General features: G+C 35.0%; 1 protein-coding gene across 5 annotated transcripts in view; it reads right to left on the bottom strand.

The window, feature by feature from the left end:
* khdrbs2 (KH domain containing, RNA binding, signal transduction associated 2) overlaps window positions 1-17693 on the bottom strand; it is a 78535-nt gene extending 60842 nt beyond the window's left edge. For all 5 annotated transcript variants that reach the window (XM_056394609.1, XM_056394611.1, XM_056394607.1 and 2 more), the window contains exon 1: window positions 17299-17693. In XM_056394609.1, the coding sequence (XP_056250584.1) occupies window positions 17299-17389 (91 nt within the window). In that variant the 5' untranslated portion in view covers window positions 17390-17693. The remainder of the gene's footprint in view (window positions 1-17298) is intronic.
* Window positions 17694-17924: the final 231 nt, after the last annotated feature.

Here is a 17924-nt window from a genome sequence, read left to right as displayed (position 1 = left end):
TACAGTAAGGCATATAAACATCAAAAAACGTCATAGTATAGTATGGCATAAAAACATAAAAAAATGTCATAGTATAGTATGGGATAAAAACATCAAAAAACGTCATAGTATAGTAAGGCATAAATTCCCCAAAAACATCAAAGTACAGTAAGGCATAAAAACATCAAAATCGTCATAGTACAGTATGGCATAAAAACATCAAAAAACGTCATAGTATAGTATGGCATATAAACATCAAAAAACGTCATAGTATAGTATGGCATAAAATGTCAAAAAACATCATAGTATAGTAAGTCATAAAAACCTCAAAAAACGTCATAGTATATAGGAAGGCATAAAAACATCAAAAAACGTCATAGTATAGTATGGCATAAAAACATGAAAAAACGTCATAGTATAGTAAGGCATAAAAACATGAAAAAACGTCATAGTATAGTATGGCATATAAACATCAAAAAACGTCATAATATAGTAAGGCATAAAATGTCAAAAAACATCATAGTATAGTAAGTCATAAAAACCTCAAAAAACGTCATAGTATATAGGAAGGCATAAAAACCTCAAAAAACGTCATAGTATAGTATGGCATAAAAACCTCAAAAAACGTCATAGTATAGTATGGCATAAAATGTCAAAAAACATCATAGTATAGTAAGTCAAAAAAACCTCAAAAAACGTCATAGTATATAGGAAGGCATAAAAAACTAAAAAAACGTCATAGTATAGTAAGGCATAAATTCCCCAAAAACATCAAAGTACAGTAAGGCATAAAAACATCAAAAAACGTCATAGTACAGTATGGCATAAAAACATCAAAAAACGTCATAGTATAGTATGGCATAAAAACATCAAAAAACGTCATAGTATAGTATGGCATATAAACATCAAAAAACGTCATAATATAGTAAGGCATAAAATGTCAAAAAACATCATAGTATAGTAAGTCATAAAAACCTCAAAAAACGTCATAGTATATAGGAAGGCATAAGAACCTCAAAAAACGTCATAGTATAGGAAGGCATAAAAAACTAAAAAAACGTCATAGTATAGTAAGGCATAAAAACCTCAAAAAACGTCATACTATAGTAAGGCATAAAATGTCAAAAAACATCATAGTATAGTAAGTCATAAAAACCTCAAAAAACGTCATAGTATATAGGAAGGCATAAAAAACTAAAAAAACGTCATAGTATAGTAAGGCATAAATTCCCCAAAAACATCAAAGTACAGTAAGGCATAAAAACATCAAAAAACGTCATAGTATAGTAAGGCATAAAAACATAAAAAAACGTCATAGTATAGTATGGCATATAGACATCAAAAAACGTCATAATATAGTAAGGCATAAAATGTCAAAAAACATCATAGTATAGTAAGTCATAAAAACCTCAAAAAACGTCATAGTATATAGGAAGGCATAAAAAACTAAAAAAACGTCATAGTATAGTAAGGCATAAATTCCCCAAAAACATCAAAGTACAGTAAGGCATAAAAACATCAAAAAACGTCATAGTATAGTAAGGCATAAAATGCCAAACAATGTCATAATACAGTAAGGCATAAAAATCATAGAAAACGTCATAGTATAGTAAGGCATTAAAATCTCAAAAAACGTCATAGTATAGGAAGGCATAAAAAACTAAAAAAACATCATAGTATAGTAAGTCATAAAATCCTCAAAAAACGTCACAGTATAGGAAGGCATAAAAAACTAAAAAAACGTCATAGTATAGTAAAGCATAAATATCTCAAAAAACATCATAGTATAGTAAGGCAAAAATATCTAAAAAAAAAATGACATTGTACAGTAAGGCATATAAACCTGAAAAATGTCATCGTATAGTAAGACATAAAAACCTAAAAAAACCTCATAGTATAGTAAGGCATAAAATGTCAAACAATGTCATAATACAGCAAGGCATAAAAATATCAAAAAACGTCATAATATAGTAAATCATAAAAACCTCAAAAAACGTCATAATATAGTAAGGCAAAAATATCTTTAAAAAAAGACATTGTACAGTAAGGCATAAAAATCTCAGAAAACGTCATAATATATATATAAGGCATAAAAAGAGAGATCCCAAGACTAGAGTCGAACCTACAGCTTGTTAATTGTGAAGCGAGAGTTCTAACCACTCTACTACAGTTCCACCCGGTTTCATCACTGTTGTGTGGCATAAAATGTCAAAAAACATCATAGTATAGTAAGTCATAAAAACCTCAAAAAACATCATAGTATAGTAAGTTATAAATACCTCAAAAAACGTCATAGTATAGGAAGGCATAAAAAACTAAAAAAACGTCATAGTATAGTAAAGCATGAAAACCTCAAAAAACGTCACAGTATAGTAAGGCATAAAAACCTCAAAAAACGTCACAGTATAGTAAGGCATAAAAAGTCAAACAATGTCATAATACAGTAAGGCATAAAAATCTCAAAAAACATCATAGTATAGGAAGGCTTAAAAAATTAAAAAAACCTCATAGTATAGTATGGCATAAAAACATCAAAAAAAGTCGTAGTACAGTAAGGCATATAAACATCAAAAAACGTCATAGTATAGTATGGCATAAAAACATAAAAAAATGTCATAGTATAGTATGGGATAAAAACATCAAAAAACATCATAGTATAGTATGGCATATAAACATCAAAAAACGTCATAGTATAGTAAGGCATAAATTCCCCAAAAACATCAAAGTACAGTAAGGCATAAAAACATCAAAAAACGTCATAGTACAGTATGGCATAAAAACATCAAAAAACGTCATAGTATAGTATGGCATAAAAACATCAAAAAACGTCATAGTATAGTAAGGCATAAAAACATCAAAAAACGTCATAGTATAGTATGGCATATAAACATCAAAAAACGTCAGAGTATAGTATGGCATAAAAACATCAAAAAACGTCATAGTATAGTAAGGCATAAAAACATCAAAAAACGTCATAGTATAATATGGCATAAAAACATTAAAAAAATGTCATAGTATAGTATGGCATAAAATGTCAAACAATGTCAAAATACAGTAAGGCATAAAAATGTCAAAAAACGTCATAATATATATATAAGGCATAAAAAGAGAGACCACAAGACTAGAGTCAAACCTACAGCTTGTTAATTGTGAAGCGACAGTTCTAACCACTCTACTACACTTCCACCCAGTTTCATCACTGTTGTGCGGCATAAAATGTCAAAAAACAGCATAGTATAGTAAGTCATAAAAAACAAAAAAAAACGTCATAGTATAGTAAGTCATAAAAAAGTCAAAAAACGTCATAGTAGAGTAAAGCATATAAACATCAAAAAACGTCATAGTACAGTATGGCATAAAAACATCAAAAAACGTCATAGTATAGTATGGCATAAAAACATCAAAAAACGTCATAGTACAGTAAGGCATATAAACATCAAAAAACGTCATAGTATAGTATGGCATAAAAACATAAAAAAATGTCATAGTATAGTATGGGATAAAAACATCAAAAAACGTCATAGTATAGTATGGCATATAAACATCAAAAAACGTCATAGTATAGTAAGGCATAAATTCCCCAAAAACATCAAAGTACAGTAATGCATAAAAACGTCAAAAAACGTCATAGTACAGTAAGGCATAAAAACCTCAAAAAACGTCATAGTATAGGAAGGCATAAAAAACTAAAAAAACATCATAGTATAGTAAGTCATAAAAACCTCAAAAAAAGTCATAGTATAGGAAGGCATAAAAAACAAAAAAAACGTCATAGTATAGTAAGTCATAAAAACCTCAAAAAACGTCATAGTATAGTAAGGCATAAATTCCCCAAAAACATCAAAGTACAGTAATGCATAAAAACGTCAAAAAACGTCATAGTACAGTAAGGCATATAAACATCAAAAAACGTAATAGTATAGTATGGCATAAAAACATCAAAAAACGTCATAGTATAGTATGGCATAAAATGTCAAACAATGTCAAAATACAGTAAGGCATAAAAATGTCAAAAAACGTCATAATATATATATAAGGCATAAAAAGAGAGACCACAAGACTAGAGTCAAACCTACAGCTTGTTAATTGTGAAGCGACAGTTCTAACCACTCTACTACAGTTCCACCCGGTTTCATCACTGTTGTGCGGCATAAAATGTCAAAAAACAGCATAGTATAGTAAGTCATAAAAACCTCAAAAAACGTCATAGTATAGGAAGGCATAAAAAACTAAAAAAACGTCATAGTATAGTAAGGCATAAAAACCTCAAAAAACGTCATAGTATAGTAAAGCATAAATATCTCAAAAAACATCATAGTATAGTAAGAAATAAAAACATCAAAAAACGTCATAGTATAGGAAGGCATAAAAACATCAAAAAACGTCATAGTATAGTAAGGCATAAAATGTCAAACAATGTCATAATACAGTAAGGCATAAAAATCTCAGAAAACGTCATAATATATATATAAGGCATAAAAAGAGAGATCCCAAGACTAGAGTCAAACCTACAGCTTGTTAATTGTGAAGCGACAGTTCTAACCACTCTACTACAGTTCCACCCAGTTTCATCACTGTTGTGTGGCATAAAATGTCAAAAAACATCATAGTATAGTAAGTCATAAAAACCTCAAAAAACATCATAGTATAGTAAGTTATAAAAACCTCAAAAAACGTCATAGTATAGGAAGGCATAAAAAACTAAAAAAACGTCATAGTATAGTAAAGCATGAAAACCTCAAAAAACGTCACAGTATAGTAAGGCATAAAAACGTCACAGTATAGTAAGGCATAAAAAGTCAAACAATGTCATAATACAGTAAGGCATATAAACCTAAAAAAAACGTCACAGTATAGGAAGGCATAAAAAACAAAAAAAAACGTCATAGTATAGTATGGCATACAAACATCAAAAAACGTCATAGTATAGTATGGCATAAAATGTCAAACAATGTCAAAATACAGTAAGGCATAAAAATGTCAAGAAACGTCATAATATATATATAAGGCATAAAAAGAGAGACCCCAAGACTAGAGTCGAACCTACAGCTTGTTAATTGTAAAGCGACAGTTCTAACCACTCTACTACACTTCCACCCAGTTTCATCACTGTTGTGCGGCATAAAATGTCAAAAAACAGCATAGTATAGTAAGTCATAAAAAACAAAAAAAAACGTCATAGTATAGTAAGTCATAAAAAAGTCAAAAAACGTCATAGTAGAGTAAAGCATATAAACATCAAAAAACGTCATAGTACAGTATGGCATAAAAACATCAAAAAAACGTCATAGTATAGTAGGGCAAAATATCTCAAAAAACATCATAGTACAGTAAGGCAAAAATATTTTTAAAAAAAAGACATTTTACATTAAGGCATAAAAACGTCATAGTATAGTAAGGATAAAATATCTAAAAAAAAAGACATTGTATAGCTAGATATACGAACGTCAGAAAATATCATAGTACAGTAAGGCATGAAAATGTCAAAAAATTCATAGTATAGAAAGGCATAAAAACGTAAAAAAAATTCATAGCATAGTAAGGCATAAAATGTCAAAAAATGTCATAATATAGTAGTTATGCATAAAAACGTCTGTTTCAATAACATAGAGCATTAAGTCGCCAATAAAAACAATGTGCATGTCTTGGGAATGCAGGAGAATTCCAGAGTATGCAGAAAACCCATGCAGATATAGAGAGAGCATGCAAACACAGAAAAAGCCCAAGACTAGGTTTGAACCCACGACTTTCTCACTGTGTGGCAACAGCTCTAACCACTCTACTACGGTGCCAGCCCATTAATGTACCTTAGTGTAGTGAGCCATAAAAACATCATATTATATAAAGGCATAGAAGGTCAAAAAACGTCATAGTACAGTAAGACATAAAAACGTCAAAGAAAGCCATATTATAGTAAGTTACAAAAATGTTAAATAACAGCATAAAGCATAAAAATCTCATTAAATTTTGATAGTATAGTAAGGCATAAAAATGTCAGAAAATATTATACTATATATAAGACATAAAATGTCAAGTTACAGAGAGAACATACAAATTCTACAAACAAAAATCCCAAGACCCAAACCCCTTTAACTGTGAGGCGACGGTTCAAACCATTCTACTATGGTGCCAACCCATTAAAAATTACTTAGTGTTGTGAAGCATAAAATGTCAAACAATATCATAATACAGTAAAGCATAAAAATCTCAAAAAACGTCATAGTATAGGAAGGCATAAAACATCAAAGGAAGTCATATTGTAGTACGGCATAAAAAGAAATATCCCAAGAATGGATTCAAACCTACATTTTTCTAACTGTGAATCGACAGTTCTAACCACTCTACTACGGTTCTTCCCTGTTTCCTCAGTGTTGTGCAGCATAAAATGTTAAAAAACGTCATAGTATAGTAAAGCATAAAAACCTCAAAAAACATCATAGTATAGGAAGTCATAAAATGTTAAAAAACGTCATAGTATAGTATGGCATAAAAACCTCAAAAAACGTCATAGTATAGTAAGGCATAAAACATCAAAGGAAGTCATATTATAGTACGGCATAAAAAGAAATAGCCCAAGACTAGAGTCGAACCTACAGCTTGCTAACTGTGAAGCCACAGTTCTAACCACTCTACTACAGTTCCACCTGGTTTCATCGCTGTTGTGCAGCATAAAATCTCAAAAAACATCATACTATAGTAAGTCATAAAATATTAAAAAACGTCATAGTATAGTAAGGCATAAAAACCTCAAAAAACGTCATAGTATAGTAAGGCATAAAATTTCAAACAATGTCATAATACAGTAAGGCATAAAAATCTCAGAAAACGTCATAGCACAGTAAGGCATAAAAATGTCAAAAAACGTCATAACATATATATAAGGCATAAAAAGAGAGATTCCAAGACGAGAGTCAAACCTACAGCTTGTTAATTGTGAAGCGACAGTTCTAACCACTCTACTACAGTTCCACCCGGTTTCATCACTGTTGTGCGGCATAAAATGTCAAAAAACATCATAGTATAGTAAGGCATAAAAACCTCAAAAAACGTCATAGTATAGTAAGGCATTAAAATCTCAAAAAACTTCATAGTATAGTAAGGCATAAAACATCAAAGAAAGTCATATTATAGTACGGCATAAAAAGAAATATCCCAAGACTAGAGTCGAACCAAAATTTTTCTAACTGTGAAGCGACAATTCTAACCACTCTACTACAGTTTTTCCCTGTTTCCTCAGTGTTGTGCGGCATAAAATGTTATAAATCGTCATAGTATAGTAAAGCATAAATATTTCAAAAAACATCAAAGTACAGTAAGGCGTAAAAACGTCAAAAAACATCATAGTATAGTAAATCATAAAAACCTAAAAAAAACATCATAGTATAGTAAGGCACAAAAACCTCAAAAAACGTCATAGTATAGTAAGGCATAAAATGTCAAACAATGTCATAACATATATATAAGGCATCAAATGTCAAGTTACAGAGAGTATATAGAAACTCTACACACAAAGATCACAAGACTGGGTTCAAACCGACATCCTTTTAACTGGGAGGCACCAGTTCAAACCACTCTACTATAGTGCCAACCCGTCAAGATGACTTAGTGTAGTGAGGTATAAAAACATCATAGTGTAGTGAGACATAAAAAGTCAAAAAACTTCATAGTACAGTAAGGCATAAAATGTCAAGAAATGTCACAGTATATTAAGGCATAAATGTCAAAAAATATCATAGTAAAGTAAGGCATACTGATTGCAAATTGAACTGCACCATGTTCCTCCAGCATCGTGGGAGGGGGCAGTGTCTTTATTAGTTTGGGATTTTGGTATTAATACTTTGACAATTCTGTTGAGTTTATTTGTTTATTATTTTTCAATTAATATGGTGTAGTACTATGCTGACACGTTTTGTCATTCTTGTAGTTGTAGTAAGACCCATGTCTCTATGGTGTATCTGCTCGGTCCCTAACAATGGCATAAAAAGTCATAGTATTGAGAAAACCCATGCAGGTATAAAGAGAACATGCAAACTCCACACAAAAAGATCCCAAGACTGGGTTTGAACCCACAATATTGTCACTGTGACACGACAGTTCTAACCACTCTACAGTGCCACCCCATTAAAGGTCCTTAGTGTAGTGAGGCATAAAAACGTCATAGTATAGTAGGGCATAAAACATACCGAAGAGCTTTGGGTGGCTGGATGGATCAACAAAAAACTGTAACACGGGAAACTCCCATTTGTTTCCTGTATACTAAAGACAGTCAATTTTGGTTTCTTTTTACCATGACTATCTTTCCTTGACGTTAACTAAGTGGTTATTACTGTAACCATGATGATGAAGGTCATCTAACCTTAAATTAACTTTAACCCAAACCATTATGTTTCTCTAAACTTAACCAAGTTGTCTATGTGCCTAAACTGAACCAAAACTTACTTTGGTAGCTTTGCCAGAGCAGAAAACAGTTTTATTTTTGAAGTGCTGATTTGTGATGGTTTTGGAAGCCACAGACAAATGATGGCATCCTGTCAATAGAGGGGTCAAATCAGTGTTGTCATTTTGGGGGGGATGGACAAACCCCTTATTGTGGCAGGGAACACACTGGCACAATACCTAATGCAAATTTACAAACACAAAAAGTATATTTCAATTTCAATTAGTAAATCTCATACCATAAAATAAAGCTTCTTTGGATTCAAAATTGCTTTTTGTGCTCATTGTGGAGTCCCAGTTCCCAGTTTCATCAAGGATTTATTTCTTGATATCCTCAAAGATTAGTTCTGCCCCTCTGCATGTGGGAGAAAATTTGTTTTGGGTTATATTTTCATTGTGAAGTGTTTAACTTTCAAATGGGTATCATGTTCATATCATTTGAATAAAGTAATGAAGTTTTTATAGCCCATGAAGATGATTATACTCTGCAACAGTGCATGATAGCAAACACCTTTATTCTGCTGTGCTGCCTGCCAGTGAACTCAGAAGAAGATTGTGTGTGTGAGAAAGAGAGCGAGATTAAGAGATGGAAGAGGAGAGAAAAGGTGGAAAATGAGCTTACAATGCATAAATGTGGAGGAGCGTTCACACCGGTATCATTGTTGTCAAATACGTGGTAGGAAGTGGCGGGATCCTAAAGATCAGAAAAGCGAGAATGTGCTTTGAAGGTCACTGGTTTCAGTCCTCATGCTGGATGAAAACAATCTCATTGGGGGAACTGAATGAGTAAAACGCTCTCAGTGACTATTCTAGTGCTCTTGATCCCCTCTGTTGCGCTGCCCAAACTGCTTCAGCTCCAAGATAACTGTGTGCAACTGTACGAGTTAGGAGACAAGGTTTTGCTGAAAAAGAGAAAATGTGCTCAGTCAGCCTGCCATGGCTAAAGTTAAATACATCTGCTTTGGTCCGTATGCAGCAGCACAGACGGAGGAACAGTTTGAAGTTCATTTATCCTGGTCAACAGTAAAATGTCAATAAATGCACACAAATCTGTATTCATATATTACAGTGAATTATCACTAAATTCAGATATTGGATTTGGTAGCATTTTGATTCACCATTAACAGAGACTACCAGCTACACCACTGGAAAACATTTAGTTTCTGAACAGGTTATTCCTGCTGACCTACCAAATCATTTTGCCATTGAGATATGCCTTGAATACATTTATTGTGATGTACTGTGTTACACCGATTATGTTAAATCTTTCAAAGTGCACAGACTTGAATTCCAGCAATCTAAATCACAAGCTCCAGTATACTGCGCTAAAAAGAAAATATCACATATAAATATAATGTCTCACAGTGATCTCCTGTCAGTGTAAAGTAGCATGCATGCAGTTCAATAACATAAGAAGAAAGGGAATAGGCGCTGCATCCTTTGTAGGAGATAATATGCTTACTGCTTGGCTGTTTACCCTCACATTGTAACTTTATTAGATGTAAGATTTTGTTTGCCATACAGTCCACACCACTACAGCATGCAGTTTATTCTCATGCTGAAAAGAGGCTGTTTGTAAAATGTGTGTGCTCTCCACTCTAAGATGATGTTGGTGAGATCAATTTGTCTCTTACTACTCTGCCAGGGGGTTGATGGTGTTTTTTTTTCTGATGGGTCAACAGAGTAACATGAATCCATGGTAAATTCACACATGAAAATTCAGCCAAACCGTGATGAAATGATTCACCATTATGAATCCTATCAAAATTAATACCTTAGAACACAGGTTTGATTAATCTCCACACCCCTGCACTGTCATGCCACAGAGGGATTTGATGTGACAAAACAGAGCATGAAGATAAACCTAATCACACACAATAGAGCAAACTGAGGATGTCCTGGGATTTGACATGTGCTCTGTGTAGACAAATAATGCATCCAGTAAGCATCCTCCCTTTTTTTTTACTCTCCCCCTTTATTTTGCAAAGCTGGCTGAAAGAATGGAACCTTGAAGAACCTGCAAACTGACTGACGAGCAGTACAGAAATACTGCAGATAGTAGAAAAACATACAGTATGTGGTTTAGATGCAAGTATTTTGGCTTTGGGCTGATTTTGGTAAGTTACAGCTCAACTGCACTTTTCCATTAGTTTATTTTAAGTTTTTTTTGAAGCTTGAAATTCAGTCAATACTGAATTGAGTGATTATTATTTTATACGTTTTACTGCACTGCACTGTAGGCAGTTACACCAACTGCAGTTAGAAGTCAAAGAACAAAGGCTTCGTCAAGTGCTGCCATTAGCCTGTAAATTATTCACTGATTTCTCCTACCTAGTGAATTGTATATCTACAATAAAGACTTCACAATGGGAGCAAAAATGAATCAATCTAATTACTCTTTGTGTTATCAAGGAATTGGGTTTCAATAGCAAGTAACTTTCTGGGACATATTTCACGCGTCATGTCTATGCATTTTGAGGTTTATAAATGTTATTTAACACGGTTTTGGTTAGGGTTAAAGTTAAAAGGGCTATTTGTATTTGGGCTATTTTTTCCGGGAGAAGGTGGTGGTGATTGTGGCTTCATAAGAGTTTCAGCCATTGTTGCATTTACAATACAAGAGGTTATAATACACCCTCTGAGCAGTGCTACGTCTTCAGGGCAGATTGGAGGCTATACAGTGAGTTGCTATCGGAAATTGACAGGGCTAGCTGCTTAGCGTGCTAACTTCAGTAGAAGAAAAGACGTGATAGAGACAAGAGTGAACATTGGTGTTGCTTTCCACTTGAAGATTGATGCTGAACTCGCAAAGTTTCTTCTAGACTGGTAAGTTGTTAATGTTGATGCTAATGCTAATGCTAGCTATGCAGCAATAGCGAAACTTCCAAATAGCTCCTTTAAGCGGAAGGTTAGGGGTTAGTCAGTAAATATATTACGTGGTGTGAATTGACATGTGAAAAGTAAAAAATGTGTAGTGATAACGGTCGATATACCTTAAGGAAATTGGTATGTTATACATACGCCTTTTAGTGACACTAGTCTGATTTACTCTCCAATAATTGATTGCTTGTAAGGGGAGTAGTGGCTCTCCCCTGGGCAGAGTGGCCCTGTTTGGGGGGGAGGTGGGAGCACTATGAGACGTGCAATTAGCTTTGACCTTTTTCACTCTGGACTGACACATTTAAATGCATGGGGTTGGAAATATGCACCACCACTGTTTGGCCACATGCTGTTTATGCGTTTTTAACTAGCTGCACTGAGGTAAATTGCATTCAGCCGTTGACACAGTGATAAAGTATTAAATTTTCAATCTAATTATAATGCCATCCTCAAATTCTCTGCCGAATGGAATGGAAAGTTAAGGCAGAAAGTAATTGTTATTCATACAAATTACGTATTAAAAAGCAAGCAAATTACGCACACTTTAATCATGATGGTTTTTCAATAATCATCTACTTATCACAACCACCTACGTACAACCCAGACAGGATAGAAAACATTCTCTGACTGTCTTTGGTCGATAGATCAGATTGACAGATTATATTCAAAACACATTATTAAATACATATGGGATCACTTTCTCTTTATAATATTTAATCATCATCATCAATCTTTATGATATATAGGCTTATTATTATAGGTGCAGTATGTTGTGCTTGAAACTGTGCTGATGTTTAGTACACATTATATGTTTTTCACAGGTTTGCCTTTACTTTTGGTCTCCCTTTTGGCTTAGGGCATTACATGACACCGAAGCTACTGCTGCTATCTGCTATTTGACGAACTGAAATTTTATTTATTTGGCCAGCAGGGTGGAGGTATGGCCTTGATAAAGAGGAAATAGACATTAGCTAGAGGTGGATAAGGGGACAAAGGTGATGTATTTTGTACTGATGCACACTTGGGTGCATTTTCTGTTCACTACTCTAAAGGAAAATTTAAATAAAGAGCACTGCAAAGAATTCAAAATAGTGGTTGATTCTTCACTTCAGTCGTATTGTATGATGTTGTTTGTATGCAGTGTTTCAGCTGGGCCGAGTTAGACTATACTTGAAGTTATGCTTTTAAATTTTTTGTCCATACTTCTTTTGTGGTATTGATTTTCATTTGGTGGTTTGTCATACAATGCATTTCATAGTGTTGTTCAATCAAATCCACATATTTTTTAACAGTTGATGTTCATTTTCTGCAAATGTTTCAGTGCATTATTGTATAGTGATGGGAAGTGAGCCATGACTGATTGATTGGTTGATTGGTTGGCTCATCCATTGAATGATTGGTATGGAAATCTAAACATTTTTTCTTTCTTATTTCCTTGTTTGATGAGAAAAATTGTGTAAATGTAGTTGTATGTTACTGGTGTTTTGGATGAAACAGGAGATTGAGGTTCATAAATTGGTTTTACAGTTGCCCCCCCACACTAATATACTATATGAAGTTGTGATGTCTTAGAGGATTAAATGGACCTCAAATGGCTGACAGTCACTTCAGATTGGCCTCTAATAACTGAATTGAAAGTGACTTACTAAATACATGTATTCACATGTATTTGAGAAGCATAATAAACATAGAGACAGTCATTTTGCTTCTTCCCTGAATATCCAATGTCATTGTTCCTGCTGTATTCAACCTTTATTTTGCTTGATTTGATTTAAAAATCCCATTTCTCTTTGTCCCTTATTTCTTTATTTAGAACTTTCCTGTTATATGTGAACATTCAAGAGGCACAGTAACATAATCTGATATCTAATATCTATTGTCTGAGTGCTGCAGCTTTGGCTCATCCACTCATTTCTGTTGCTTGAAATGCTCATGACCTTGGAATTTAATCTTATTCGACCCATGCTCTCATTGTAAGTCACTCTTGATAAGAGTGTCGGCTAAATGCCGAAAATGTAATGTAATGTCTCACTTTCCTGAAATGTAATTTTTGTGTCCTTTTGATAGGTCATACAACACGAGGTGGTGTTTATCTGTCGCTACGAGCTGGGTCACTGCTGGATACTGAGCAGGCCATCTCATAATGGATACGCTGAAAATGTGAGCAACAATTTATTAACAAGAGAGAGAGCGATTAAGTGAAAATCAATCCTTCTAGTCCAGACAGAGCTGCACTCTGTGGTGAAGCATCATCCAAATCACTTGTAAGAATCTAAGACGTGTCTTTTTCAGTTATACCTTCTGACTGAGCAGGCAATCTTTATGTGTATATACGTATGTGTTGAGGAAAGCCTTTGCTCTTGCAATAAGTATTTTTTCTTTGACTGTTTTCTGAAGCATGCATATTCAGAGTATGGAATATGATTAATATATCAACAGTCAGTCACTGAAGCTTACCATCTCAGTTTCTAATTACTGCTCTCTGTTATTGGCTGACTAAAGCCATTGCACAGGTTCCTGCACTCTTTGATTAATTCTAATAAAAGCTTAAGGATCATTGCCTAAAATGTGGCATAAGATTGGTTTTTGACAGACACTTGGTTGAGTATTTTGATCAGCCTAGAGTTAGTCCCACAGACTTTTACATTCAGTATACAATGCACACAGCTAAAATGACCAATTCTGTGATTAACTGCTGGATATTTAATATCTTTCTAAGAATATTTCCTCTTCATGTAAACACGAGAACCACAAGAAAGTGGTGCCGAAGTGAAAATTTGAGCTCAAACAGTTCAGGGAATGGTTAAATGGAAGGAGAAAACGAACATGATGAGTACAAAACCCAGATATGAGGAGGATTAAAGGGTGTTTTGAGCTCACATACTGTGGTGTTTCACATCAAAAGGAGACTCTGCACAGGGAGCTTAAGCTGCTTCAAGTATCTAAACGACTCTTAAAGACATTAAAACTGGCAAAATCATGAACTTCCATAAGTGAAAACACTGTCGTAAGGATTTTCTTATGTTCTTCTGTATTGGTCCTCATCCATATATATATATATATATATATATATACAGTATATATATATACTCATCATTTATCCAGAGAAGCCTACATCCATTAGATCTCATTAAGATTTGTTTGTATTGTCAATGTGCCTCGCAGCGCTTTTGAGGGCATTTGAAATATTATATACCCTATCAAAATGCTTATTCAGAGTGTAAACTAGATTTTGTGAGTGTAAAATGTGTAAAAATGTGGAGAAATGGAAATGTACAGTGGCACACACTTGCTTTAGTTTTTCTCATTAACCAATATTCCTCTCCATGTAGACGTCTCACTGCCTCCCTGTCTGCTTTTCACCTTATTAGGAATCCCATTGGTTTTCACGGCAAGCCAGAGCTACGTGGCGTGTATGTAGGCGAGTATTACAAAGAAAACCTCTGGGATCTATTAAAGGCTTCCCTTTCTTGTCTCTAACTTCAACCCACTTTTAAAACAACTGCGCAGTTCTTTAGTCAGAGGCAACTTGAAGTGCAACACATGAAGGAATTTACTTTTATGTGTCAATCTGAGCAATCATTAAGTGAGATGAGCTGGTTTGAGTCCAAGAAGGAACAGTTTTTAAGGGAAAGTGGGAAGACTGAAGAGTGTTGAATATTAATATATAATATATATATGATGAAGTTATTCACATAATCTTCAGTGTTTTATTATTACTTTCACTATCAAAGAAAATAAGAAGCTCACACAGAGAATTATCCCCACCCACCACCTGCGAGAGCTTTGCCCCCAAACAGCTTTAAATCTGCTTAAAGAAAGACAAATGATTTTGGAGGCAACAATAACTTAAACACATAACTAATTCATAATTTCATAAATAAGGAGCTGTTAACTGAGGCCACGTTGTGCTGTTTATTGTGCACGATGTGAATAATGCAGGATTACATGCTCTGCTATTCAGTGATAAATAGCTGTGAATCTATAAATCTGTAAATGCAGTTTATCTTGCTGTCCGTTGATATGCAGGATTCTGTGTTATACATGAGCATAGACTGACGGAGAGGACAGCAACTGTGTGACGGTGGTTAAAATTATGAACATTATTTCACACACTGGCCCACAGCTGATTATGCTGAACATTTTCGCGTTACGACTGACTGAACTGACAGTTTATTATATTGATTGTTCCCTATTGTGTATGATGAACGCAGTTTTCTGGGTTGACCTTGCAAATTCTTTTTAGGGAAATGCATGCTGTTCTATTGCAAAGTATTACAGTGTTCATTGTGTGTTGTGTGCTGTATCGCATATTATGGGGAACTGCAAGTGAAGTGCAAGTGTATCTGTTGGTAGTTCACAAAAACTGATTGGACTGAATGAAATAAATATATAAATGGAATTTTTTTTAAAAAGTCAGTACACAACACCATTTTAACATGCTAACTGCTGTTCCCTGTGGCCAACATTTTATTTTTTTGTTTGTATCCTGGCTATGTGACTCAGCCCTGAGTAAATCTGGCAAAGTGTACCGTGTGACAGATGATCCCATCTGCATCACAGTCAGCGACAAGCGCGGGACTGTCAGGTGTCTCATCAACACATTTCAGCTCAAGCGGGAAGCAGCGCCAGAGCATAAACACCGTGCCCAATCACAGCATATTAATCTAACATACAGCTTGACTTCACCCCTTTTAACAAACGTGCCAAAAACGGTTTTGTGTTATTTTAAGACTCTTTAAATCTGAATTTGACTGATTAATACGTATGAGATTAATACATCTGTTATACTATGTTTTCATACTAGGATAGCATACCTGTTAGTTTTCTATTGTAAGCGGTGCCCTGTAAGCCCATCTGCGCTGAGCACCCATGCCTCTATGACACCAGAATAAAAGAATATTGATTCACTCACACCTTTATTAGTGTTATTTTTAGGATCACACTTCCACCTGCCTTGTGCAGTAAAAACGAATCACCGCGAGAGAGCACAGAGTCTAGATTTGCACTGGAGAAATGGAAAAGTTACATGTCTAGAATGGATGAGCTGAGCTGCGTTCTTGTGTTTGCTTAGCGGGTGATAAGTTCTCTATCAAAAGTGACACAGCCTCAGTATGTGAATAAAACTAAGGCTACCTGCAGTATGAAGAGGCACTTTATATGCTGCAGGCTGGACTTGATTATACTGCCCTGTTGGACAAACAGTGACATTAAGTCAGAGGGGAAGCCTGTAGAACATCTGTCCCAATGGCAGCGACTCCCTCCTGTGACCTTGATGACAGTGTTGGCGTAAAGAGAATATGACTCTCATGCTAAATGAGGAGTTCATTAAACAGTCTGAATCACATTTCAGCCTACAGTGTGTCTCAGGTAGAGTTCTTCAAAATATCAGGCCTGATGATGATATTTGGTCAGTGTTGCTTAATTGTTTTTAGCAAGAGAACTCAAGGAGGATTTCTGATAAAGAAATTATGATAGTACACACATTTCATATGAATTCCTGATCTTACCGGATGCTGAGTAGAGAACAGAAAAAATAGCTAAAATGTAGGTATTTCAGGATTAACACCCTTTAAATCCAGTCAATCATACAAGTGAGGTGATTAGTCCTTTCACAATTTTCACCCTGAGGTCATGGAGAACTGCTCTATGAACAGTTCCACATTATTTTTTGTGCTGGTGCCTGACCTTGTAGGGCGAAGGGTTAGAATAAGAGGAAATGACTCTCTGACTTTGCATACACTTCACTTTCTGTGCTCACTGGATTTCTCCACTTGATGGTGGAAAAGCCTCAGAAAAGTTCAGCACTGGAGCCAAAGAGCAGTGTCGACAATAAAACGCATTAAGAGTCAAGGGCAGTGTGTGAGAATATAAACTCACATAAGGTTATTGTACTTCTTCAAAATGCAATGCAATGGTGTTTTCAGTTGCAAGGGAACATGGTGAGTGCCACTCAGAAACAAGTCTGCAACGCTAAGAGTAGATTAGAAATACCTGACTTACCTTCTGCAAGCAGGCGCACTGCGTGCACGAAGGAGGGATCCAAGCTGTTTTTCTCGGCCACCAATTCAGGTAAGTACTTATCTGGATGCATTATTATCAAAGCGGACCTCTTCTCCGGGCGGAGCAGGTGAGACCACAGGACTGCTGAGCGTCGGAATGCAACTATAAACCTTCCCGCTCCTGCTTTTGGTAGCTTCACTCTGCCGGTCTTAATGAGCACCACAAGCAAAAACCCCCTCCAAAAAAAAAAAAAAGAAAAAGAAAAAAAAATGGTAAAAAAAAAAAACTAGTCGTCCTTTAGGTTTTCAAGATGCTTGACTGGAGGGTGAGTAGTGATTCAGATGTGTGAGCCCATCTCTGCCACCGCTACCTCTCCTCGGCACCCCGCCAGACTCTCAGACTCACTGGGTCTGCAGACCGCGCTGCTCCCCGCCCCTCACAAGCATTATTGGCCATATTCGGGGACTGGCGCTGCTGGAAAACAAAGACGGTCCCCGCTGAGTGCATACCAATTGGATGATGTGCTCGGAGGGAATGGATTAAAAAAAAAAGTTGAGGTTGCGATTGGTCGGGGCTCATATTGGTCCCTACAATAAAATTAAAAAAAATCCCTCCAAAATGCAGAT

The sequence above is a fragment of the Seriola aureovittata genome, chromosome 14 (assembly GCF_021018895.1).
Source record: "Seriola aureovittata isolate HTS-2021-v1 ecotype China chromosome 14, ASM2101889v1, whole genome shotgun sequence".
NCBI classification, from domain to species: domain Eukaryota; kingdom Metazoa; phylum Chordata; class Actinopteri; order Carangiformes; family Carangidae; genus Seriola; species Seriola aureovittata.
Note: the sequence above shows the minus strand (reverse complement) of the source record. Positions and strands in the feature narration are given on the sequence as shown.